The sequence below is a fragment of the Oryza brachyantha genome, chromosome 6 (genome assembly GCF_000231095.2).
Source record: "Oryza brachyantha chromosome 6, ObraRS2, whole genome shotgun sequence".
NCBI lineage: Eukaryota > Viridiplantae > Streptophyta > Magnoliopsida > Poales > Poaceae > Oryza > Oryza brachyantha.
In genome coordinates, this window is record NC_023168.2 from 4,059,936 (window position 1) to 4,087,685 (window position 27,750).

A 27,750-nucleotide genomic window follows, 5' to 3' on the forward strand; every position below is an offset into this window, starting at 1 on the left:
ACACTTCTAAAATTTTATAGTAAAGATCAATAAAAAGGAGGGTTAGAACTCTATCTAATTTATTCAGAGCCTTCTAATCTTGTTAACAGATCCATCACTGGTTACATCATATAAGCTCTCTCCACGAATTAGATCCCCACAACTTTTTATATTCTCTGTCACATCGAATGTTTGGACAATAATTAGAAGTATTAAATATAGACTATTAATAAAACCCACCTTATATTTTGGACTATTTCACGCGACGAGTGTATTGAGCCTAATTAGTCCATGATTAGCGAATGTGATGCTACAGTAAACATTTGCTAATCATGGCTTAGTTAGGCTTAAAAAATTTATCTAATGAAATAATCTTTATTTATGCAATTAGTTTTGTTATCAGTCTATATTTAATACTCCTAATTAACGTCAAAATATCTAATGTGACGAGGGAATAAAAAAATCTCTGGATCCAAACAGCCCCTTACTCTCCACTCATTGGAAAACGTAATTTATGACATTATGGGTGACTGACATCCCAATATATACCAAACAAGTACAGGATAGCGCACAAGTTTATACTCCCTCCGTCCTAAAATAAATCAATTTTTCAATTTTTAGATACCATGTTTGACTTTTCGTCTTATTAAGAAAAACTTACGATTAATAATTTTATTTTTATTAGATGATAAAACATGAATGTACTTTATGCGCGACTAATTTTTTAAAGTTTTTCAAAAAAATTTTAAATAAGACGGATGGTCAAACGCTCGATAAAAAAAAAATTGGTTTTTCGTGGGACGAAGGACGAAGGGAGTAACGTGTAGTATTTGCTATAAATTGCAAGAAGCCAATAATTCTCGGAGAAGATAACCCTCCACCGCCTGACGTTGCTCGCCCTCAAATTGCAACAAGCCAAAAATTTCACATTTTCACCACAAGTTGTGAAGACCACTCTCCTCTCCTGTCGAGATGCCGGCGAGCCAGGAAGCATGGGCTGCCCTTGGCCGTGCCAACTCCGGCGACGTCGGTGCCAGGGCACACTTTGTGTTCGTCCCGCTGATGTTCCAGGGGCATTTCATCCCGTCCGTGGACACGGCGCTGATGGTGGCCACCCACGGCGCGGTGGCCACCGTCGTCGTGACGGCGTCCTACGCCGCGCGCGTCCGCCGGACCGTCGACCTCGCGGCGCCGGGGCAGCCCGGTGCGTCGCCTGTCGACGTCAGGGTCGTGGCGCTCCCACTGGATTGCGCCGCGGCGGGCTTGTTAGCCGACGGGAGCGACGACATCGACAGGATCCCGCTGGGGATCGGGCCGAACTACTTCCGCGCGCTGTCGCGCCTTCGGGAGCCGCTCGAGCGCCGCCTCCGCGCCGCCGGCGCGCCGTACCCGACGTGCATCGTGTCGGACTTCTGCCTGCCGTGGACGCAGGAGCTCGCCGCGAGCCTCGGCGTCCCGCGGGTCTGCTTCTTCAGCATGTGCGCCTTCTACCTGCTGTGCCAGCACTACGTCGACCGGGACAATGCCCTCGATGGCGTCGTCGGCGACGACGTCGAGGTCATCGTGCCCGGCATGGGAGACAAAAGGCTAGTGGTGACAAGGGCCCAAGCGCCGGGGTTCTTCCGTCTGACCGGGTGGGACGGCTACGGCGACGCCGTCGAGCGCGCGCTGGATACAGCCGACGGCATCGTCATGAACACCTTCACGGAGATGGAGCCCGAGTTCGTCGCCGCCTACGCGGCTGCCAGGGGAAAGAAGGTGTGGACCATCGGGCCAGTGTCTCTGTATCACCGGCACACCATGTCGCTGGCGGCGAGAGGGAGGACGGCGGACATAGACGCCGACGAGTGCATCCAGTGGCTGGACAGCAAAGAACCCAACTCCGTCGTCTACGTCAGCTTCGGGAGCATCGCGCACACGGCCGATCCAGAGCAGGTCGTCGAGCTCGCGCTCGGCCTCGAGGCGTCGGGGCGCCCGTTCATCTGGATGGTCAAGAGCGCGGAGCTGTACGGCGAGACGGTGCGCGAGTTCTTGCGTGAGCTCGAGGCCCGCGTCGCCGGCCGCGGCCTGCTCATCCGGGGATGGGCGCCGCAGGTGCTGATCCTGTCCCACGTCGCCGTCGGTGGCTTCGTGACGCACTGCGGGTGGAACTCGATCCTAGAAGCGATCGCCGCCGGCCTGCCCGTGGTGACATGGCCGCGCTTCTCCGACCAGTACCTCAACCAGAAGATGGCCGTGGAGGTGCTCGGGATCGGCGTGAGCGTAGGCATCGTCGAGGAAGGCAAGGACATCGTGGTGGGGAGGACGGTGGTGGAGAAGGCGATCGGGAGCATACTCGATGGAGGAGAGGAAGGGGAGAAGAGAAGAAAGAGGGCGCGTGCCCTCGCGGAGAAAGCGAGGACGACGGTGCAAGAGGGCGGGTCGTCTCGTGACAATCTGTTTGATTTCGTCCAGTCTTTCAGAGGTGAATAGAGGAGATTTACTTCGGTACAACCCAAAAAAATAGGGTATGACAAAAAAGTTATCTTGAGATACCAATATCTTTCTGATCATTGGATCTAACAGTGCACATCTTACCCAACTAGATCTAATGGTGAGAAACAATTTAGTACCTCGGGGTACTGGTATCTCGATATACTTTTTGTTGGACCGGAGCAAATCTCCGAACAGAGATCCATCGAAATCTTTGCTGAATGACCGATAAAATGTGTGTTTTGTTTTTTTGTATGCGGTGATGTACTTCTTCGAAGTTACTTTGTTAGAACTTAGACCAAAATAATAAAAATCTCATGGTCTTACGGCCAGAAATGTGTAATTTATGGATATCATAAGGTCTAGCGACTAAACGAGAATGAGAAAAATTAATGTAGTTTGTTTTCTTATAAAGTGATTTTGTTTTTTTCCCTCGAAGTTACATATATAAGACCTTGCACCAAAATCATAAAATTACGCTTCAAAATTAAGAATGTCTAAAACCACTCAAATTCACCGAAACATTAGTACCGGCCGGTTCTGTGAAATGCATCACTGATACCTCATCCTGGCACCCTGCGATCAGTGCTGGTTATAGGAAAGAATTGTTCCATCCGTCTCAGGTTATAAGATTTTTAAGTTTGTCTAGATTTATCCGTGTATCAATATATATTTTATATATATGTCTAGATTTATTATGAAACATATGAATCTAGACAAGTTTAAAAAATCTTATAACCTGAAACGGAGGGAATAAAAGCCGGAATCAAAATATCATGCGGATTACATAACTATACTGGTTTTTAGCACAACGCGACACTGATGAAGTTTGTAGTTGGTAATGGTATAGTGAAATGGTTTTGAGATCACCTGTTCACCCTAATTTGTTCGTTGTATTCTTGTGGTCATGATGATTAATTACCGTCCACTTCAAAGCAGATAATTAATTTTGCTCTTCAATTAGGTTAGTAGTAGTTAATTCACGTTGGTTATATATATCAACCTAATGCAATAATATTATTTCAGTTCAATGCCCCTGGACCAGGTTATTGTTTTCAAGAAATATAAGTCACTAGAGATGCTTATGCGTGTTGCACTCGTGGAGTTCAGGATGGTACTACATTTGCATATAAATTAATTTAACCTTGGCTAGAAAACTTTAGCTTGTCGAATGAGGTTGCTCTTAAGGGTTTATTATAATTTGTGAACCTTGACCAGAAAACTTTTAATCCTACCTAGGGTTATCAACAAGCTGACCTTGAACGAGCCAATCTACGTACGTAGTCTCGAGCTCGAATCAAGCCAACCGAACCTTCGAGCTTGACTCGAGAATATAATATAATTTATTATTAAAATATATAATAGTTTATACAATCATATAAATAAATTGTAAGTAAGACTTAGAATTAATATATAATACTAATACATATTAGTTTATCATTTAAATACATAATAGTATATACTTAATCTACTACTATCTCATTAAATAAAAATAAAAATAGCTTATATAACTAAGCTCGTGAAAAGCTCGATAAAGCCTGTGAGTCCTAGATTAGGATTAGGATCGACTCGTTAGGAGTTCAAGCCGAGTTAAATCAAATCTAAGACAAGAAAAGTTCAAGCAGCTCGTGAGTTTCTAGCCTTTTTGACAACGCTGGTTATACCATAGAATTGCTGTTGTGTATTATATACTCCCTCCGTTTTATAATGTAAGTCTTTTTAATATTGCTTATATTCATATAGATGCTAATGAATCTAGACATATATATAAATTATATACTTTTATTAATGAATAAATTTAGTCAAGCTAGAAAGACTTATAATATGAAACGGAGGTAGTAACAGAGAACAAGTTCTTCTTGATTGTATATGATGGTTGAATGTTGAACCTGTTCTCAACATTCATCCTGAATACGTAAATTTTTGAAAGAAACATTTTTTTCTTTTTTTAAAGCTACCCATTCTGATTATTAAACTTTGATTTGTGTTGGCTTCAACTGATCGATACCCGGCAGTGATAAACTGATAATCACACTGATCAATGTCGGCTATTGAACCATGTGGAGGGGGCACAGGTACACTCATCATTGCCAGGTTCTAGAACCTGCATTAATGGTCTCCCTAGTCAGTATCATCAGTATCATAAATTTAGTGTCGGATTCATACTCTCTCTTAGTTTATAAGCCAAAATTTAAATTTTTGACCTTAAATTTAAACTTTATTTAAGGATTTTTACTAAACTTTTATTCTATTTTGGATCGGTAAGAATACATATATAAAAATTTTATTTACAGATCATTTTTCGTTTATAAACATATTATTGTGTTTCTTTCATAAAAACCAAACAATCACCCTAATACTCGGCATTTGACGAGCATTACTAACCGACATGAGTGTTTTCTGTACTGGTGAGAGGAATTGAGTTCCGGTTGAGAAGCCATCCTGCATACTTGCATAGGAGTATTTCCTGTGTAGCAGCAGTAGTCTGTTGATTTGCATGTTAGAACTTGACATGAAGATACATCTATAGCAGGTGACCTTGCGGCGTGCTAGTGTCAGTAGTATTGACTGCACCAGCATGTGATGACTATTATATGTGCATTTAGCCTTAGATATGCAGCATCCATTTATTCATATGGTTATGACACACTGTTTCTTTAAATTAATACATCCTCAGATATAAACCCAACCACCCATGACCCATGCATGCATGCTTGCATGATTTGCAAAAGGCCATCAATGCTGAAGCAGTCAAGCCCATCAATATTCAGCAGAATGCTTTTATTTCTACTCCATCTTCTTGATTGTGTTTTCTAGTCTTTGCTACCCATGCATGCTGTACAAAAGGCTGTCAAGGCCCAAAGCCCATCAGCATACAGCAGGACTGGGGTGCAGATTTTAATCCATTTTATTCCTAGTGATCTAATTCATCCCTTATTAGTGTCTTATTCCTACCGCATCCCTTATCCCATTGACCTACCCATATTGATGGTTAAAAACAATTTATCGATAAAACTTTTATATGCGTGTTTTTAGTAATTTAAAAGCAAAGATCGAAAAATAAACTACATTAAAAAAACCAAAACCAAAATCGACTTCAAATTTAAGTTTTAAAATTTAAATTTTAGCTTATAAGCATAAGCATAAACGAATATACCGGTTTAGTTAATCAAATCTAAGCAATAAGTGATACTAGTAGGCATGTTTAGGATCAAGGGAAAAAACCCTAGCATTCAAAATGAGCTCAAGAGTTGACACCACTTGTGCATTTGCAATCTGAGCCAATTGCAGTGTAGGGTTACATGTTAAGGACCGACTCATCATGGTAGCTACATAAACACTCTGAAGCCTATGCAATAACGATATCATAATGGTCGAACACCTGATTCTAATGAGGCTTGACCACTTATGATGATCTAGATAACAGGGTTTTTAACTTTTTGCCACTATTTACCAAGAGTATTTAATCTCCCATAGCACTTGTGTGCGAAAAGAATGGCAAATTTGTTACCACGAGTAGCAAAATGTTAAATCCTGCCGAATTTGACAAGCACATAAAATCTGAAAAGAACAATCGAGGCAAAATGTATTTGGATCCTTCAATCCCTTCATTGTTGAACAATGGAAATAGAAAGTCAAACTGAAGAAATGGTTGTAAGTGTGTAACCTGAAGATACATGTAAAAAAGAAAAAGGGAATTGTTGAGTTGTGTCACCACTTGAGAAAATATCCTTGCAACAAAGTGGGGGACAACATAGACCTTCATAGAAGATCCCCATAGAACCAAAGTAAGACAACTTGATAGGGGTCCTTTGTAGATCGATGGCCATCCATAGGTCATTAATTACCATTGTATGAAAAGTGTTATATAGGATCTATGTCTAAGATAACCATGGAAGTCAAGTTTCCAAAGTCTCTAAGCATAGTGATAACTAATAAACAACAAAAGCATAAAGGAAAATGCCATAATTTAGTGGATGTGATAACTAAATATATTAGATTAAGCATATAGGATGGGCCCTTCACACCTTCGATACTAGGAGTGAGCATTAGGAGCATGAAGATGGACTAGGGCCGCGTTCGTTTGAGGTGTTAGTAATCTAGCATGGAAAACGTAGTAATGGATTAGTACATGATTAATTAATTATTAGTTATAAAAAAATAAAAATAGATTAATATAATTTTTTGAAGCAAGTTTCCTATAGAAAATTTTTATAAAAATACACCGTTTAGCATTTCGAAATTTGTGTGTGCAAAAAATGAGTGAATCTGGATAAATAAGCAATACTACCGAACGCGACCTAGATATGATGAAGTTTGGTGATGCTTTATAAAGAAGAAGAGGAATAAATAGGGACATACTTGATGACCCATATGTTGGTTGGTGCCTGGTTTACTTACTTCTATGTTGACGTATAGGGTTAAACTTGTATATACTTTGAATATATGTTGTTTTAAACTTACATTGAATTGAGGGGGTAATACATATTACTCTATCACCATATGAATAAAAATGGATATTTACTATTTCTTGGTGACTTTCTTACTATATTTTGGGAAATTATCGTTGCCCTTCATTTATACCACAATAGTAAAGATGTATATTTTTATGGCAAAATTTGTTACAGGTACCGAAAAAACGCGTAATTAGTCGGTGGCCACCGTAAGATCACGAATTTGCTGCAGGACACCACAAAAGTATGGTAATCAGCTATAGGGCACTCCGGCTAATTTTTTATTATTTTTGAAGTCAAATATTCTAAAAATGACGAGATTGTCCTCGGCGGCTAACCCGTTATGTCGACTGGGTCCAGTCAAACCAGACCCAGTTGGTCTCGGCGCCACACCACACCTGAACCCTAGCCTACAGAGCGAGTGAGCAGGCAGCGACAGTGGCGACCCAGGGGTGATAAGGGCGTATAACAGGTTGGCCACCAAGGGCAATCTCGTCATTTTTAGAATTTTTGACTCCAAAAATAATAAAAAATTGGCCGGAGTGCCCTATAGCTAATTACCACACTTTTGTGGTTCCCTACAGCAAATTCGTGATCTTACGGTGTTCACCGGCTAATTACGCGTTTTTTCGATGCCCTATAGCAAATTTTGCCTTATAATTAAGTGCATGGAAGTTAGTTGTCAATATCAAACATGGGAAACAAGTGTGGAAGTGTTAACATATGGTAGATTTAGAAAAGAGTTGAGAACACTAAAAGAACCTAAACTTGTAATTGAAGGGATTAGTATTCATAAGAAAACAAATAACAAACTGCTACTTGATTATATAGGCACCCACATACATTGGTAGTACTTGCATGCAATGCAAGTAACTACTTTTATTACATATAGCCTTAACAAAGCCTTTATTACATAAATACATAACATTTATGTGGTCATCAACAGTGTTTTTGCTGGCATTTTATTGGCAGTATTTGTTCTAACGAAAGCTCTATGGGTGCCAACCGGCAGATCCTGAACCACTCCCTGTGCCACTCCCAGAACCACTACCACCAGGATTGCTTTGACCACCACCGCCACCGCCACCTTGACCACCTGCCTGGGCATATCCACCACTATAGGGCCAATAACCACCATTGTTAGGCCAATATCCACCAGCTTGACCATAGCCGGAGCCCGAACCTGAGCCCTGCCCAGATCCACCATTCTGTCCACTGCCACCACCTCCACCTTGGCCTCCACCCTGAGCATATGCGTTGCCACCATAAGGACCATAGGGACTGTAGCCACTGTAAGGACCGTATCCCCCAGCTTGACCATAGCCAGAACCAGAACCAGAGCCATATCCGGAACCACCATTCTGTCCACCGCCGCCGCCACCACCTTGGCCGCCTCCTTGAGCATATGTGTTACCACCATAAGGACCATATCCACCAGCCTGACCATAGCCAGACCCGGAACCAGAACCATACCCAGACCCACCATTTTGTCCACTGCCGCCACCTCCTCCTCCACCACCTCCTTGAGCATATGCTCCACCATAAGGCCCATATCCCCCTGCTTGGCCATACCCAGAACCGGATCCAGAACCATATCCGGATCCACCATTTTGTCCGCCTCCACCACCTCCACCACCACCACCACTAGCATATGCTGATCCACCGGATCCACTTGCTTGGCCATACCCTGAGCCAGAACCAGATCCCCACCCAGACCCACCTGACCCACCACCACCTCCCCCTCCACCCCCGCCACCCCCGGCGCTAGCATATCTTGCTACCCTTGCTGCATTGGACAGTCCAATGCTCAGTAGCACGATGAAACCAAGAGCTACAAACTTGCTTCTAGCCATTTTGAGCTTTGCTAGGTTGAAGGATGATAGGGTGGTGCATGCTTACCGAAGGTTGCATGGGTATTTATAGTAGCCGGAGACCATATATGCATGACTCAAGGCTGTAGTGCACAATGGCAAGTTTAGCAAAACGATGCAGCTAGTGTGCTTCACGAACGAGTAATAGTAGACAATACGGAGTTAGTACGCTGTGAGCCTGCGACTTTGCAGGTCAGGATAAGACATGCAGACATTTTCTGACTATTACGTGTGGATCTGAGCTAATAACGCGGCTAAGTACAAATGTACAATTCCACTCCTCTCAGAGTTCAGGGCTTCAGGCATTTGGAATGCAGGTGCGACCATCGCATTTGTATCTAGCTAGTATATTCTACTAAAAAAAGGGCTAGATTGGCCACTAGTATACAAAGTCGCCGTACCAGTTATTCGACATTATACTATAAAACTGCTAGTCCCAATTATATATGCCCATTAGCAGATAGGCTAATTTTTCTAATACATGTAGCTCATGCCAGCACACTGTAACAGTCTGAAAAACTCTGAATTCTCTGAAAAAATCGAACGCTGCTACTGCAGTGTTGACTGTTGACAAATGGCAAGCCTGCAGTGTATGTAGGCTGCATATATGAATGCAAACTTTGACTGCCATTACATACATGCATGTCAATCTGACTGCCATTGTTAAGTGTCCTACGTGCAATAGAAATACACCTAATCTGTCTGACAGCTTTAGCTATATATTGACTCGTTCAATTACAGGCTGCGCTTGTGATTAGGTTGTAATTAGGCCCATCGATCAGAGAGCCGTACGACTTCAGCTGCTTGAAGGAGATCGATGTTAACTTCCCCTAACTGTGTAAAGTTGAAATGGATTAGGGCATAGAGTTCTTACTTATCTCTGCAGAGACTCGATGATCACTCTTAAAAAAACTATCTTTCCAGATGCGATAATTAATGGATATCCAGCTGTGGTCAATTCTCCACATACTCTATATGCAAGTGCATAATATGATAATCAACGTCGTCCTCATGGAGAGAGTTAACATCACTACACTTCCGGCGATTTTCATCATCACTCGGATAATCAACGAGCTGAATCAGCTGATCATCAGTCAAGACCCACGCAATTAAACTGAACCAGTTCACTTAGAACGAGCTGTTAAGCATTCAGACATTCAGAGAGAGAACATGCATTGATCCGTGTACAATTATATAGAGAGAAATTGTATATAGTGGATCAGTTTGTTCATGGCAGTGAGGTCAAATTCGAGGTGAGCTTCCTCCCGCAACTTGCAAGTTATAAGCTAGTGACTCCGACGCAAGTTGACTTTGGTTGCGCTCTTCTCTGATTTTTGTCAGTTTTCTCTCGGTTTTTGCGTGCATGAACAGGTAAACGGTGACATTTTTGCACAATATTTCTAGTATAAAGAATTTTATCGTCTCAAATTTCTAAAATAGATTTTTAACTTTATAGTAATTAGTTCCATTGTTTATACCATAAAATAGCTACCACAAAAATAAAAAATTCTTCGTCAAAACCTTCATCTCCATCTTCAAGCACAACACTTTCGGCTTGGAGATTCGCTGACTAAATGAAAAGTCGTACTATAGCCAATGGACTACGGGCCTGGATAGCCCAACATTAGCCGACGGTCCGACAATGCAGTTAATGGGCCAGTAGCCAGTAGTAATCTGGCAGGCTAAGCCCAAAAGAAACGGCATGTTTAGTTTGGCGAGTTATCCCGTAGTGGGCCCTGCGGCCCAACTGTTGGACTTGGCCGGCGGCCCAATTTCGGGGAGAAAGAGATCGCGGAAAAAAAAAGAAATGAGGTTTTCACCACGAACGAGACAGACCCACGATGCAAACCAATTAATCAACAGGTGGACGTTAATTAATAACACGGTAACCGAGCCAGATGAGTTTTATAAGGATAAAACTGTTCTCTCATCTTATAAAATTTTCTCAGTCAAGTCAGCAATTTTACTAAATGTGATACTCTATATGTAACATCATGACTGACCCTAGGATGGACCGATCCGTTTGAGTCAAACCAAACACCCCCAAAGTCAGATAATCAATGAACGCTTCAATAGTTCTTTAGAAGAAATTTATACATGTAGAGCGTGTCGGCAACCTTTTGTTTGTAAAATTCTATCCAGGACCGCACTAGGCCTCGTTCTTTCCCCAAAGTACAGCTTTTTTTCTCTCTAACAAATTATGTTCCCATTTTCCAAACACGTGCAATATTCATGCATGTGTACGTCAGGTCCACATTTCATAACACAAGGTTGTGAAGTTCCAATTTGTTAATGTTATTTTCTATTGTTGTAGTTTTGCGAAACATGCTACTAAAGTTATAGCAAAGTAATAGTTTTAACAAACATATTAGTGTAGCTGTGTGGAATTACTCGTTTTAATATTAAAGTTATTACAGAACTATTTCTTCCATACCAAAATAAGTACACTTTTCTAGTTCAAATTTTAGTAAAAAGAGTGCACTTATTTTGGTACCAAGTTAGTACATATATTAGAGTTTAAATAGCTAGCACTTTTATTGGAGCTACATAGTTTTGGGTTAAATCGGTGTTCATCTATAGTTTTATGTTGATTTTATTGTTATATTTGAAGTTTTATGATGATCCATTTCAAATATGCAGTTTCATAAATTTAGCGTTAATTCTATAGTTCTACTAAACATCGACTTAAATATATAGTTTTATAGTAATTTGGTCGAAGTATATATAACTTTGTAAAATTTACTAAATATATCAAGAGTATTTTTCCTTTATTTTCACACATGAAAGTAGAAAAACAATTATATAAATTAGTGCACGCTGCAACACAAATCTCATAGTGACACCAATGATACCCCTATATAGTAAGCACTATACTTATAATTACGGGCTACTGCCGAAGAATTCCACAGCACTTAACAACAGATCAGAGGTAGCGACACCCATAAACAACGAAAAGAACAGTGTCCAGCTGTAGTATGTAGAAGCTTGTTCTGCATGTGCCCCGGCCATTATTTTACCATTCCCACTTCTAGAAATTTCTCGGCACAGTTCTTATATTTTGTTGCTACTCCTCTATCAGGAACACTATGATTTTAGTCTACTTCATGGATATTTATCCTCTGTTTACTATATCTTAATATATTTATCTTTTATTTTATAGAACTCTAATACAATAATTGCTTTAATAAAAACATTTGTGAAACAAAATAAAGTAAAAAATGAAACCTCCTGAGAATGGATGCTACTACCTACCTTCATCTAAACAAAATTTTCAATCACCCGCTGTTCCTTTCTCCCTAGAAACAACAACTTGCTCCGGTTGTCGTTACCTGATATCATTGAATTTTCGATATATATTGGATCATTTATTTTGTTTAAAGTTTAAAAATTTTACCTAAATATGTAAATTATAAGTCACGTTTAAAGTTTCTATAGTACTATCTCTGTTTCATAATGTAAGACGTTTTACTTTCTTGGTTTCAACGTTTGACTATTTGTCTTATTTAAAAATTTAGTATAAATATAAAAATAACAAAGTAAATCACAAGCAAAATAAATGATATCTTTATAATTTTTTAAATAAGACAAGTGGTCCAACATTGCAACCAAAAAGAGTGAAACATCTTACATTATAAAACAGATAGAGTAATAAATTAAATCATAACAAAATAATTAATAAATATATAAATAATTTAAATAAGACGAATGATCAAACGTGATAAAAATCAATAACATTAAATAAAAAATATTTAACAAACAGAGTAAAAGACGAGCAGAAACCTTACGAGATAAACCGCTCTCTACGGCGCTGCACTCCCTGCTAAGAATTCCCGCCTCCGAGTGACGCTCCGGTAGGTAGCGACAGGGACAGAAACAAATCCAAAAACGCCCAATCCACATGGCCGCCGAAATCGCCGATCAGCAGCAGCACGCAGGTGATGAGTGACGACTAGTTGGAGTACTCCCCCATACAATGTGTGCTTTGGAGATCATGAGGAGAGATTAGACGACCAGACGAGAGGCTGAGACAACAGCATCGGTAGCGATACCAGAAACATTAAAAAAGAAAATATATGGAAGAACAGATCAAATCGCTAGAACTAGAACGTGCTACGTGTAAGCACAAGCGGGCGAGCAACATTAATCAAATGGAGGCGTAGCTCTCTCGATTGAGGAACGGCATGAGATGCATGATAGGGTGTGCCAGGCCGGGGCCCTCCTGGTGGCCTTGGGTGATTGGAGGATGGGCATAGAAAAACGGATTCAGATCCTCTATAGTTAATAGCGTGCCTTTGCCTATCTATCGGTGACAAAGACACCAGTGTATCTAGCCAAACGGGTAACCGGTATCCTTCTCCTCCGTCTTCTTATTTATGCTTATATTTATCTATTAAAATTTTAATTTACGATTGATTTTAGATTTTTTTATTATATTTTTTAACATTTATTTTTCAAATTATTAAGAATATATTTAATTTACTTATCTTATAATTATTAATAAAACGTCTCGCTTATACTTTAATTCCGACGAAACATTCCATTTGCTTCCCAAGATGCCATGGGAACTCCTGTGCAGAGGTGTAGCGGCTGCAGATGCTCAAGCAACAAATGGCGCCCTTTGTGCCTGTGGCCATCACCGCAGCGAGGTGGAGGAGGACGAGGAGCAGCAACAGATGGGGACGTACGGGAATACGGGATTTGGCGTGGCGACAGCTGTGTTGGTCATGATGTTTTAGGAGGGCACCTAGGGTCTCATTTTCCAGCTATAACCTTTTAAGAAAAAAGGTTTTTATTAGGAGTCACAAGCTGTCACAAATGGTTCATAGCTTCTGAGTTATCGATTCTGGGAAATAAACTGAGAATTTAGAAGCTAAAGAAGTATTTGGATGTAGGAACTTCTCTACATTCAAATTCGTACAAACTGACTACCTACCAAGCAGCTGCTTAGTATAAGAAAGCTCTTTCGACCATGCCCTTCCCAGCATCCCAAAAGCGCGGGGGTTTCAGATTAGATGGGTTCATCAACGGCCGCTGTTTACGGTTTCGCCGCTGTCGTGGGCCTCGTGGCCGTGGGTTATGGTTAAAGTGGCAATCTCCTGCGCTGATTCCTTCGCCTTTTCGAACCTTTTGATTTTGCGCGGTTATACATACTCACGTTTTTTTTAACGGTTATTTGGGTGATGTTTAGACCATGTTTGGATAAAAAAAGAAATCTGAGCCTTCTAGGAAAAGGATCTTATCCCAAACAAGAGAGACTTTTTAGATGGTCCTTAAAAATTTTGTAGTCCCTGGAAAGGGACTTCTATGAGAAAAAATTCAAAGACTACTAAAAGCCTCTCAATCCAAACAGGGTCTTAGTTTTAGAGGTGATTGATTGGCTTTATTTTTAAATAAAGAATAATTTGTGAATACAATTTTTTATATGTGTTTTTAGTGATTTAAAAGCTAAGGTTAAAAGATAAAGTACGATGAAAAGTCCTAAAATTTACTTTAAATTAAAGTTAAAAATTTAAATTGAAAATATGCGACAGGTAGTTTGGACTTTTCACCTGCTTTTGTACTTGACATTCACTTTGTTTTATACTATTAGACTTTCTAGTCTTAACTAAATTTATTTATATAAAATATAACATTTTTACCAAACAATTACATAAAAAGAAACATGCATACATATCATTTTATATGCACGCAACGCACGTGCCCTTGCGAGCGCGTCTTTAGCAGACATATCTCTACTTGCGGCAAATATACGATCACATTAAATTCATACTAAAAATATACACCCACTTTTGTGTAATATTAATAAGCACCACAAATTAAATCCTTCGTGACATTTAGAACCTTTTGTGTTTATAAGATAAGAAATTTAGAACTATTGAAGATTTGACATTCATTCGATGGAATTATACTAAACAGGAACTACTCAAAGTCTCAAACCATACAATGCCTAGAGGCTAGAGCCATACGGTGACGGCAGATGTCCCTAGCTCAAACCATACAATGCCTAGAGGCTAGAGCTATTTACCCCTTTTTTGACCAAGGATCTACGGTAACATGACACTTCACCATTCTGAACAAAAATTAGTGGGCAGGTGTTGGGATATGGACCTTACGTTGAGCCGTTTGCACCAATATAATACTCCCTCAATTTTTTTTATTTACCGTATTTTATTCAAAATCTTAGGTAAATATGTAATAAATTATAAACCATAACATAGTAATGAATAATTATATAAATTTTAAATAAGGCAAATGGTTAAACGCCAGAAAAAAAAGCAGACTACTTTGAGAAATTGCAGGTACACCAGGGAACACCGCATCCTAACTGGATTTCTTTGAACGAACGTAATGTGTAAAAAATGTCTTTTTTACCAAAGTATCTCAAAGTATTAAAAATTTAGTGTAAAATCTTATACTTTAAGTTGCTAAATTTTTTTACATTAAAAAATATAGTACCTTGAGATAGTTTTTCAAAGATGATACATAAGGTCTACAAAAATAGTTATATATGTACCCTCGTGGTACTATATAAGACGTTTTTATTTTCTCACGTGATTATTTGAAAACTTTAACTAATAGTTAAGTTAAGAATATATGTGGTTTATGTCATGCATGTACTGCCATCAGCTTCACATTTGAAGATATTTCTATGATATCTTGTAAAACAAAATAATAAAAATAAATATTCTCCATCAATGTAATACAAGAATTTACATATTGTCCGAAGTATTGTCGTTTGCAGAATATTGTCTCTTTTTGTTCATGCTTTTGAGTATTTAGACTGAATTTTCGACCTAAAGTTTTGTGAACGTATGGTCCGGAGGCCAACAGGAAGGACCACATGGCATATCCGCATATGCCAAACTCCAAAAGAAACATCAACTCAGGCTTTTTTTAGTTTCTAAAATGTTTTCGCGTTCAACCGTCCGATCAAATCTTTTGACATATACATATATCATTAAATATAGTTAAAATAATTAATTATGTAGTTAGAAACAAAGTTGTAAACTTTTAAGCTAAATTAGTTCATAATTAGTCATAACTGTTACCGTAACTCACATATGCTAGTTATAGATTAATTAAACTTAAAAAATCACATGGTTTTCTAACGAATTGTTGAAATAATCTTTGGACGTTCGATTAAACATCCGTGTGTAAGCGGGCCCTGACCTCGACTTGATCTGGTCAGTCCGTTGGCACGCGAGCGGTACGGTGCGCCCCACTTTTTAGCCTCTCGTTGGCCGCACGCTAACGTTTTCGCCTCTCTATAAATCACGCAGAGCCCGACACGTCGCGCTGTCCCTGGTGCATAGGCAAAAAGCGATTGGTAAGCACACCCAACAAAAGCTACACAAGAAACAGCATGGTTAGTGCAAATTTTTTATTTTGTACAAATAGAGATACTGCTACAGTTCATAATGGAATTTATGGGTGCCCGGAAGGTTGTACACATTACACAATCCAAACACCCCATCTTTTGTGTTTGTTGGTGCTTATAAACCAATTTTAAATTTTTAACCTTAACTTTAGTGTTAATTTTCAAGTTTTTCATCGAAATTTATTTTTCACTTTTAAATCACCGTAAATACGTATATAAAAGTTTTATGTACAAATTATTTTTTATTTGTAAATATATCGAATTATCACCCCCGAAAAAGTTACACAAGAAGCTCATTTTGTCATTAACCAATCCAAAGATGTAAGTTCATTGTGTTAATAATCTTTGGAACAGACCTGTTTATTTTTATTGTTTGTTGTTTCTACTGGACTCTTTATTCAGATTTGCACGTACGTATATACCTCCGACAGAGTACAAACACATTAATAATTCTTTCAACCAAACTAAATTTTACATGTCTATGGTTACACATCTTATAGGAACTAATAACAAACAATAGTTAAGTGCTATACTAGTTAATTTGGGAAGAGCATTGTCTCTTTTAAGGAACAAGAATGAATTAATGTGCATGTTACTTAATTAAACTTAAGAATGATGTGACTTTCAAATAAACTTTCTGCATATGAATTTACCATGAAACTGTTTTAGTACACCTTTTAACTTTATAATGATAAATTTATTTGGTTATACCAAAATAGTTATGAAAAATCATTCAACTATTTATCTAGCTCAACAGAACATACCCTAACAAGGAAACTTGCATTTTCCACTTTTTTTTGAACTTTCCAAAAGTTAGTCAACAAAGTCATTACACATAAGAGACATAATTCATGTGATGAAAATACTCCATAGGATAATTCAATGCTATCACTTTATATTCCTTTGACACTACCCGGTCTATACATCTTTGCTTATATATGACTAGCCCCCGTAATATTATGCGTATGGTTTACACGTGTGTACAGTGTATCAATGTAAAAATTCCATGCTTGTCTCAACGTCTAGATTGCTTACGTACAACTAGTCTTCACAATTTATGCATGGTTTTTGCAGGTCTACCGATGCCAAGGAGTATCGACCTCCACTATATTAAAATAATATACTACCTCCGTCCTAAATATTTGACGCCGTTGATTTTTTTATACACGTTTAACTATTCGTCTTATTCAATTTTTTTATCAAATATGTAGAGTTATATATATACATAAAAATATATTTAATAATAAATGAAATGATATAAAAAATAATTAATAATTATGTAAATTTTTAAATAAGACGAATGGTCAAATGTATATAAAAAGTCAACGGTGTCAAACATTTAGGGACGGAGGGAGCATATAATAGAATATGTCGAACAATTATGACTGACCCTACTGGATATGTATTTCTTTGTACGGAATTCATCCCTTTGTTGTAGTTCAGCAGGTTGTAAGGCACTCCATTTCACAATAATAAGACATTTTAGCCTTATATAAATTTAATATAAATGATAATGAGTTTAGACATACATACATACAATTATATACATTCATTATGAATGAAGTATGTAAACATTCTAAATTTACTTTAGATTACACCTTCACCATTGTACTTACTATTTATGCTGGACTCTTTACTTAGATTTGAATGTATATTACTACATTTATTGTGACAACCATTTTCAATATTAACAAAGAAACTTATCATGTTACTTTTTGAATTTTTGTGAATTTTCCTAATAGAGTAAGGTTGTGTTATTTCTTACTGAAAGGCAGAAGATGAAACTTTTAGATTTTTATGATATAGACGATGGAGTTAACTACTGTAAAGTTGAAAACTACTAAAGAAATATGAGATGATGAACTTGTATATATAAAAAACAAACTATCCAACCATTTGGGAAGCCTGCACATGGAAAAAAAGAAAAGAAGTAAGAAAAGTTAAGAAAAGTACACACCCTAAGTACACAAAGTAGGCATAATTTGCATCTACCATATGGCATAATACAACGTTACCACTTCACATGTTTGACTCTAAATACTAGAGTATAGACATCTTCAAGATACATTGCTTACGCATGACTAGCCCTAACATCTAGGCATGCATATATCTATGATCTTAAAAATTTCATGTATATCTTGATATCTTTAAAATAGAACGCTTACGCGCACCCGGTATTAAAAATGCTACGCATACCATATTTTTGTTCGATCTTGGTACGATCAAATGTAACGCTGCGAAAGACATAATAGAAACGGAACGGTGCTCATAGATCTTAAAGTCCAATTAGGAGGGAAACATTTCATCATACAAAAATTATCGTATGTATTGCCGTGCTTATATTCATAAGGTCTAAAATTATCTACAACTCTACAAGTGCCAATGTAAGTCGGAGTGTCGGTTTTCGTGATATCATAAATCAAGGAACTATCCTACGACACCGTACTATATTATTATCTCAATGGAAAATCCACAATAAAATTATAAAAATCATAAGCGTTAATCATAGGATTGTACTAAACTACTACCCGTAATCCCCTGAAAAAAACCCTAAATTATAATAAGGGTCTATTTGTTTTGAAAAAAAAAAGAAAGATCCAATTTCTAAGAATTAAATTACTTTGAAAGTCATTCATATCGTAGGAATAAACCATAAAAACATCTTAGGAAATTGTTCCAAACCTAAGCCCTAAAGGTGTGGAGCAAGTGGTGTGCGCGGGGCCGGAAAGGAGAGGAGCTGGACTGTGCGGATAGCTCCCCCGCGCTGTCCTCTGACCGATAGATAGATAGGGGGCCGGGTTGCTTTGTCGCCTCCGCGCGACAGCCACTTTAATGCCCCCGAGGCGACACCTGTCCCTCCCGCCCACCTCGCCGCCGCGATCGCCTCCCGCAAACCCGCACCAACTCGTCGATGCATCACCACCCCCTCCCGTTCCGTTCCGTTCCGTTCCCGTTTGTTTTTTTCTAATCACGCAGTTCCCCCTTGCTAATTCGGGCATTAGTTACTCCCCCCCTCCCCAAACTAATCACACTCCTCGCACCTGTCGCTTGTATTTATAACCTGCTCCCCCTTCTCCCCTCGCCTCTCCTCGCTTGGATTTCTTTGTCGTTGCGGCCGTGGTGTGTGTGAATTTTGGTGGTGAGGGGTTGGGGGATTTTGGGGAGGGGAGATGGAGATGCCGCCGGAAGAGAGCGCGCTGGCGCGGCAGGGGTCGATCTACTCGCTGACGTTCGACGAGTTCCAGAGCGCGCTCGGCACCGCCGGGAAGGATTTCGGGTCGATGAACATGGACGAGCTGCTGCGGAACATCTGGACGGCGGAGGAGTCGCAGGCCATCGCGGCCTCCTCCACGGCGGCTGCTCCGGCTGCGGCGGCGGCGGCGGCGGGGGTGGTGGTTGGGGTTGGGGACCAGCAGCAGCAGCAGCAGCAGCAGGCCATCCAGAGGCAGGGGTCGCTCACGCTGCCCCGCACGCTCAGCCAGAAGACGGTGGACGAGGTGTGGCGCGACATCATGGGCTTCGGCGTCGACGCGCCTGCGCCCGCGGTGGCCCCCGCGCAGCAGGCGCAGCGGCAGCCGACGCTGGGGGAGATGACGCTGGAGGAGTTCCTGGTGCGCGCCGGCGTCGTGCGGGAGGAGATGGGGCAGCCCATCGTCCTGCCGCCGCAGGCGCAGGCGCTGTTCTCCCAGAGCAATGTGGTTGCCCCGGCCATGCAGCTCGGGAACGGGATGGTGCCTGGAGTCGTCGGCCAGGGCGCTGCCGCGGCGATGACGGTGGCGGCGCCAGCCACGCCGGTTGTGCTCAACGGGTTGGGGAAGGTGGAGGGCGGGGATCTCTCGTCACTGTCGCCGGTGCCCTACCCCTTCGACACCGCGCTTAGGGTGAGGAAGGGCCCAACCGTCGAGAAGGTGGTGGAGAGGAGACAGAGGCGGATGATCAAGAACAGGGAGTCGGCTGCTAGGTCCCGTGCGCGGAAGCAGGTGAAGCCTCTGTTCTTCAACCGCACTGCTGTAGGCTGTAGCAATCTATTCGTCGTATGCCTTTTGCTCGATTAATTACTTCTGAAATGCTATCCGAGATCAAGCTCAGTGGTGCCTATATTTGGTATGCATCTCGATTATGCTGTACTTTATTCACATGATGTGATCCACCACTTCCAGTTTAGCTGTTTGATATTAATTTATGTCTAATAGACACTACAAATGGCAAGTTAGCGTCGTTAAATATTGTTGAACAACAGAGGATAAGAATCTATGCGTGAATAATCCATGGTTCAAGTTGACAGTCTCAGATTCAGAAAGATGATGGGTGGCTTTGTGCATTTTGGGACACTGGCACTGCAATTTTTTGGATCATTTCTTTCCTCGACTGTTACCATGATAGGGATAGCGTGCTCACCGTGGGGCTTAGTAGGACAATCAACAAGACTAATTCTGGGAATAGTAACTTGTGGTGAACTTTGTAAGAAACATGCCATTTTTTTTGTGCAAGTTGTGCTGCCATGGCACACTCATACTGCTAATAAGCTATATACTTTTATTGTTCTAACATAGCAAGGTCAAGTCTCTCTAATACTCTGCTTGACTCACAATAGTTCTCGACAGTTCTGGTTGTGTTGGAAAACAGGACTTTTGGACATTAAATTTTGTTCTTCTGATACAATAGGCTTATATAATGGAGTTGGAAGCTGAGGTGGCAAAACTGAAGGAACAGAAGGCTGAATTGCAGAAAAAGCAGGTATACTATAAAATTGCTTTGATGTTGCAGGCTCATTATTTTTTGTTTCTCTTACCAATTAATGTAGTAATCGGTTAGCGGTCCTTAGGTAGGTTCTTGACCTCTGGAGAATTCTTAAGCATCTTGCCACAATTGTTATATTTGTTTGGATATTTGGGCGTACCAATGACTATATTTTTAATCTGCCCCTAACAAATACTTGTTGCTTGTATGGCAACATGGAGGTGACCACAAATAGCATTCAGATATCCTTGCTATATATATTTCCTGTGGAATTTATCCGACTTCAATAACTGTTAGAGGTTCTCACATAAGATCTGTATCATTTTAGTTTAAACATTAATGGAGTTACATGAATTTTGTATTACTGTCATGCAATCTTGTATTGAAATTCTATGCCATGTGGTACCTGCTCGTTCACACATTTTCCATACATCCAAAGTTGTTATGCAAATATGTTTTGCACATCATATCATGATTTTTTTTAATTCAGAAACTTAATGAAAGCATTGAGTCTTCGCTTCATTACTGATTAAAAAAACCCTAGAAGCTCTATTCACTTCTTTTGCTTTGTAATTTACAGGTAGAAATGATACAGAAGCAAAAGGATGAGGTAATGACCTTACAGTTTGCAGTAATACCATGGTCTGAGTTCACATTTTGTTTGTCTTCATTGATATGGAAGTTGTCTAATACCTCTTTTGGATCACTACCATAATTTATTCCATTTTTTTTCAAAAACAAGAGTAAATTCATTTCCACAAACTTTCTGGTTTAATGGTGTTTGGATCTGGGTTGATTCATTGGGATTTTATTCAACTTTGGTTTAAATTTCTAATGACCTGAACACAGACACCCTATGTATCCGAACAGGCCCAAATGGGGGAAAACAACAAGCTGACATTATCCAACTTCCTAAAACCGGTTAATGCCTTAGAATTCTCATAGCTGAAGTCTGTCAAAGTGCTTGTCATGGGGGGGCGCACGTACACCAGGCGCCGACGGACCTGCGATGTGCACCGTGCAGTAGAACGCGCGGCAGGTGCGTGCGACGATGCGCAAAAGGAAACCACCACGAGTGGCTAAATTAGGAAAGGGAGATTGGTTTACTATTTTAGTTCCTTAAGTTTAGGAATGATTAGTTGAGGCCTTAGGCTATATATTCCTATAACCGCACGTTGGATAAATTCAAGCAGATATTAGTCATCTATTCTCCTTCCTTTGTTCTACAACTAAGCCTACGGCAGAGGGGTAAAACCTCGCCAGAGAAGACGGATCGCGGCTATAAACTACGTAGCCGAGGTCCTGCTACCCGGGGGCCCGACGCCCTTGACAGTGCAGAACGAGAGTAGAGATGCATGGCATTCAAGTTCTTTTTAGTATGAAAACATGCACGCTTTCCTCTTGCTGGCTGTGAGGTGGATTAGCTGTTGTGGCATTTTTGTGGTCATGTCAGAAAATTTATTACTACATATGGCTTAAAATTATGTTTCAGAAATGCCTAGCCAACTGCCATTATAAATGTAGGTTCTGGCCATATATTTCATGCCACTGACACTGACAACCTTGGTTTCTTATCCCTTCTTTATTTTCTGTCCTTTATCACGTAATCAATTATCAATGTGGGGTCATGGTGTTACTGTCATCTGCAGTTTCTTAACACTTTAATGCCATCCATTTCTGGTCTTTTGCATAAACAAATTTGAAGAAACTAACAGATATATGTAATGTTGGAACTCCTATCATTGGAATAGAAAATTAACACACCATGATTTTCAGCTGCCACTTTGTGGACTAATTTGATAGTTTGATGTGATTTTGCAAGAAACAAAACAAAACAAGCACAGGCAAATGCATTATGGCCAAAAACACAACTACTTTGTGCTACTGTCGGTCCTGATGCCAAATAATTGAGCCTGCCATGGACATAGTAAATGTCCTGAAGCCCCTTATGAATTATGAATATGGTATTCCATTTTTGTGTAGGGCATTGTTGTAATACCAAAACGTCCCCTGGAGAATGTATTACCCCATAATCTCAAGTTTTTATTTTCAGATTCTAGTTATCCGCGATCCTGGATTCCTTCAGTTAGTAGGCTATGAGTGCAGTAACATATAGTATGTAGTACCATCAGCATTTGTATCCCATGTAATTAAGCATTCTGTGGTTGAACTTCATTATTTTGCATCAACTTTTTCTGTTCACGATTTGACAATTAGCAAATAGTCTTTGTTTTTAGTAACCTGTTCGATCTTTTAACCAAAGAATGATACTCTTCCACAAGGAGATCTGAAGTGCCTCATTGGACATATAATGCTAACACAAAAAAAAAATGGAATTGTGTAGGTTTGTCTGGGTAGTATCCTCAACCCACTCTGATCTATTAAAAAATATCCTGACTCTGAATTTAGTCCGGCCCTACTATGGACTCTAGAGTGAGTCTGCCAGGCATTAAAATTAAGGACACTACAAGTAATGAAAGATGCCATGTTGGTTTGGATTTTGAAAGGTTTCAAACTTTTAGGTCACATAAAAGAATTTTGGTTGAAATGGCATTAGTATTCTTGGTACTCGGGTTTCAAACAGTAAACCTCTGCCTTAATCTTTCTGAAGTTTAAGAATTATCTTAGTCATAAGAACTAAACTGGGTGCATTGTTATGTTCTGACAATGTCACTGAAATCTGACAACTATTTTATAGCATTTAGCATTCTTCTCTTCATGGATTCTTCTTTCCCTAACAGGAGTTTATGAATGGTCTTTGCAGGTCATGGAGAGAATCACTCAGCAACTTGGACCAAAGGCAAAGAGATTTTGCCTCCGACGAACACTGACTGGTCCATGGTAAGTTGAAGTTTGCACAGCATTGACCAAAGTTAAGATCGTTGGCTTCCTTGGATGTGACCAATCACCGCTGTATATATCAGCTGAAGCCAGAATTTCCGGTTTCCCCGCGGCGCTCAGCTTCAGAGTTGCTCCTCTCCTTTGTTGCTTTGTTGGTGATGGTTCAGTCTTTTGGACGGTCGAATGCTGGTGACCAATTACTCACTAGGTTTAGCTGCGCAAGATCGAACAAAGGCGTTACCTATCTAATCTGTTTAACTCCTTAATAGGCAGTTTGGCACGGTGAAACGGCTCATGCCGTTTGTGCTGTTGGATGCGGCCGTGCTGCCTGTGCAGCTGCTGCTCTGTATGTTGTTGTTGCATTGACATATCATCCCGTTTACAGTTCAGTGATTCTGTTCTGTGACCCAGTAATTTCAGTGATTCTGTTCTGTAACCCAGTAAGAGATATCGGTTTCAGTGATCTGAATGTAATTTGCGTTTGCAGTTTCCTTTCTTCTGGGCCAGACGTAGTTGCTGTCTTCCTATTGAGCTCTTTTGACTGAATAGCAGAAAAAAAATGTACTCCAGTAGATGATACATGAGCCAAACGATATATTTACAACTAAAAATAATTTGTAAATTTGATATACGTATCTTTAGCAAATAAACTTAAAATCAACTTTAAATTTAAGGATTAAATCTAAATTTGAGAGTGAGGAATGTGTCAATGAGGAGCATGAAGATGACGGTGGCACACCAAGCTCAGCGCCGCCCAAGAAAATAAGACCTTTGGAGAGGAAGCAAAGAGATGCTAAAGAAAGGAAGAGATGGTCTTATGTTCTAATCCATAGTCCAAGAGATGATCACAAGAAAGGATGACATGGAGGTCGCCAGAAAGCAAGATAAGGAATCGAAAGTAAAGGCCATAAAGAATAGGAAAGTTGCTATTAAAGAGGAAGTTGAGTCTCTAGAGATGAGGTGCAAGTGAAAAAAGATGGATCAAGAATATAATATTATGTTCATACACACCAGCAAGCTTGATGAACCACTGAGGCCGCGTTCGTGAGAGAAGACACGGAATAGATTAGTATATAATTAATTAATTATTAATTATTAAAAAAATATAAAAAATGCATTAATATGATTTTTTGAAGGAACTTTCCTATAAAATTTTTTATAAAAAATACACCGTTTATCAGTCTGGAAAGCGTGCGCGTGAAAGCGAGAGAAGGGTAAGTTATCTTAGCGGCTCGGACGAACGCGGCCTGAGAGGATTTGTGAAGTCTCAGTATTCTGGTATCACGGTCCTCACGGATGGGTGGGAGTAAGAGTGGGATCCAAATGGGGTATTTGATGCTCTATGTTTCGGCCTTATTTTATGCATTTGGACCACATGCTATGTTTGAATTTAGATTTAAATTTTCGTACTGTGTATTTGAAATGATGTTGAATCATGTGCAGTAGAAATATAATGTGTGATGCTACTGGGATATGAAAATTGTATGAAAGTACATAGTGAAATACTCACACCATCCTAAAATACAACCTATATTTATCGTATCATGCAGTATCTAATCATAGTACCATATTATTATATTTTGGGATGGGTAAGAAAGAATGGATAATTGAGGAACTACGAAATACCTCCCCGAATAATCCAAAAACTAGTACTATTGTAGTATCCTTATAACTGCTAACAGTGGCAAATTTTTTATTTATTGTGAGATGCTCCGATGCAGATACCCTGGTATTGTACGAATAACTAACCACAGGATAAGGTTACATGATCCATTTCAGAACCAGATCTGCTTTGGTATTGCTTGCTAACGGACAAAACCACATGTAACTCCCTGATACTATAGCATCCATGCAACTGTGACTAGTACTATACTCACTTCATCCTAAAACAAAGTTACTTATACCCGTCATCATTTGTTATCAAATAAATCTATTTTTATATATCTATTTTTTTTATCTTAACCAATAACAATAATTCTCCATTTAAATTTTCTAATTACATCTTTCACTTAGTCAATCGTAACATTCCTTTAATCACTCGTATGATTTTTTTGTCATCCTCGTACTCGTCTCTAAAGATAATTATGGGTCTGTTTTGGAAGCTTTAATTCTAAAAAACAGCTGCTTGGTATCCAGTTTCTGAGAATTTGGAAAAGCTTCTAAACCTAGTTTCTGGATTCTTAGTTCATTTTCTATAATCTGTAATTAGTTACAAATTCTCAGAAGCTATGGACCGATTGAGGCAACTTCTGACAGAAGCAACTTTTGTTAGAAGTAGTTTTTGGTAAAAGTTGCGGCTAAAAAAACTCTCCTAAGAGCAGGTACAATAGCAGGTTATAAGCCAACTATAAACATATTTTAATAAGATAAGAGAGGAGAGAAGCATATTTCAAGAAGATAAGAGAGGAGAGAAGAGCATCGGGCTACTAATTTGTAGCCAGCTGCAGTACGGACTTCAAGACACATATGTGTATAACAGGTGGGACCGAATATTAGTTGTGTAGTCTATACTATTATATGAATTGACTATTAAGTTGGCTATAGATAAGTTAGAGCCAATAATTGATTATACTATTCAACTTGCTCTAACATGTCTATATTTCCAAGACCGGGTAACACTAGTACTGTACATGAGGGAAACACTAGTACTGTACATGAGGGAAGGCCGTCTTCACCCATCCATCTACCGGCGTGGGCATGAGCGTGGCCGTATCTGCACTGCAACTCCGCACGTCTCCGGGACCGGTGGGTGGCGGTTGGCGTGGTACGGCCGCTTTGATTGCCTCGCCGTCTTCTTCTTCTTCCCCCATCCCGCAATCGCTACTTCCCCACAGCAACAGAGCAAGCCTCCCCATCTCCTCCCTCCCGCGCATCGCCCTCTCCCGCCGCCGGCAGAGGGATGGACGGCAGCAGCCTCAAGTCGGTGCAGCTCCTTGAGCAGATGCGCCTGCACTTGGCCACCGACGCCGGCAAGGAGATCGTCAAGAAGGTCGGCCTCGTCTACCAGTTCAACATCTCCCCCAAGGTGAATCTCCCCTTCTTGGCTAAACTAAAATCCTGGATGGATGGAACACCAGTCTTTGACCCTGTTCTCGTGTGTCACGCTTTCGCAGAAGATCGGCGTCGACGAGGAGATCTTCACCGTCGACCTCAAGAAAGGCGAGGTCACCAAAGGTGCGGCCTTTCGCCAATTTCGTTGACTCCTAGCGGCTGCTTGGATCGCCGTACTGAGAGACTTGGCTATGGTGTGCAGGGCCGTACGACGGGAAGCCAGATGCGACCTTCTCCTTCACGGATTCTGATTTCCTCGCGCTCGCCACGGGGAAGATGAACCCGCAGATCGCGTTCATTAGGTGAGGGGAACAACAAAAAGAAAAGTTCATGTTTTTTCTTCGAATTTAGCTTTTCTAGGTGTCTGATGAATTGTGAATGTTATGTTCTGCAGAGGCGCGATAAAGATCAAGGGGAGCATAAGCGCGGCACAGAAGTTCACCCCAGATATCTTCCCCAAGCCTGCCAAACTGTAGAAGGTTAGAATTGTTTGTTTGGGTGAGGTTGATAATAATGGTTGGTTGCTGGTTGCAACTTGCAACACATGTGTATTTCATAGGATGAGCGGGACACTGGAACAACACACGAATGCCTAATGTTATGACTGGAATCCAGATAATGCCATGGTTAATGTTATCACCTTTATGAAGTTCAATTCGTGTTTCTTGTGACTTTGGTTTATACGATCCAATGCTTGTTCATGTTCATTGAGGAATATACCCACTATGTGTCTATGTTGATGACATCAGTTTCGTTTAATGAAACCAAACTTGCAACATCTTGGCACTGACGCCTTGCCTAACTGCATTGTATTGTGCTTTGAAGATCTACTAGTTTTGAAGCGCTGACCGAAGTATTGTATATAGAGTTCGCTTTGTTTTACGGGCTTATGCTGGTTCTCGAGTTTGACAGAATTATACAGGCTTAGAGCAGACTTGCCATATTAGTGTGCAACTGTTTGATT

General features: G+C 40.1%; 4 protein-coding genes across 4 annotated transcripts; 3 read left to right on the forward strand and 1 right to left on the reverse strand.

Moving 5' to 3' along the window:
* The first annotated feature begins 939 nt into the window (after positions 1–939).
* Positions 940–2,778, forward strand: LOC102714655 (UDP-glycosyltransferase 73C4-like). The gene has a single exon (XM_006656697.3). It carries the CDS (start codon positions 952–954, stop codon positions 2,449–2,451), a length of 1,500 nt encoding a protein of 499 aa, XP_006656760.3. The 5' UTR covers positions 940–951; the 3' UTR covers positions 2,452–2,778.
* Positions 2,779–7,697: 4,919 nt separating this feature from the next.
* LOC102713827 (putative glycine-rich cell wall structural protein 1) lies at positions 7,698–8,758 on the reverse strand. Its single transcript, XM_006655840.2, has one exon. The coding sequence runs from the start codon at positions 8,756–8,758 to the stop codon at positions 7,898–7,900; it is 861 nt and encodes a 286-aa protein (XP_006655903.1). The 3' UTR covers positions 7,698–7,897.
* A 10,466-nt stretch (positions 8,759–19,224) lies between these two features.
* On the forward strand, positions 19,225–24,227 carry LOC102714930 (bZIP transcription factor 46-like). Its single transcript, XM_040525453.1, has 5 exons — positions 19,225–20,134; positions 20,820–20,891; positions 21,475–21,504; positions 23,659–23,735; positions 23,819–24,227. The coding sequence occupies exons 1-5, from the start codon at positions 19,325–19,327 to the stop codon at positions 23,820–23,822; spliced, it is 993 nt and encodes a 330-aa protein (XP_040381387.1). The 5' UTR covers positions 19,225–19,324; the 3' UTR covers positions 23,823–24,227.
* A 2,187-nt stretch (positions 24,228–26,414) lies between these two features.
* LOC102714101 (sterol carrier protein 2) lies at positions 26,415–27,505 on the forward strand. The gene is made up of 4 exons (XM_006655841.3): positions 26,415–26,760; positions 26,849–26,909; positions 26,989–27,088; positions 27,181–27,505. Exons 1-4 carry the CDS (start codon positions 26,635–26,637, stop codon positions 27,260–27,262), a joined length of 369 nt encoding a protein of 122 aa, XP_006655904.1. The 5' UTR covers positions 26,415–26,634; the 3' UTR covers positions 27,263–27,505.
* The last annotated feature ends 245 nt before the right edge of the window (positions 27,506–27,750 follow it).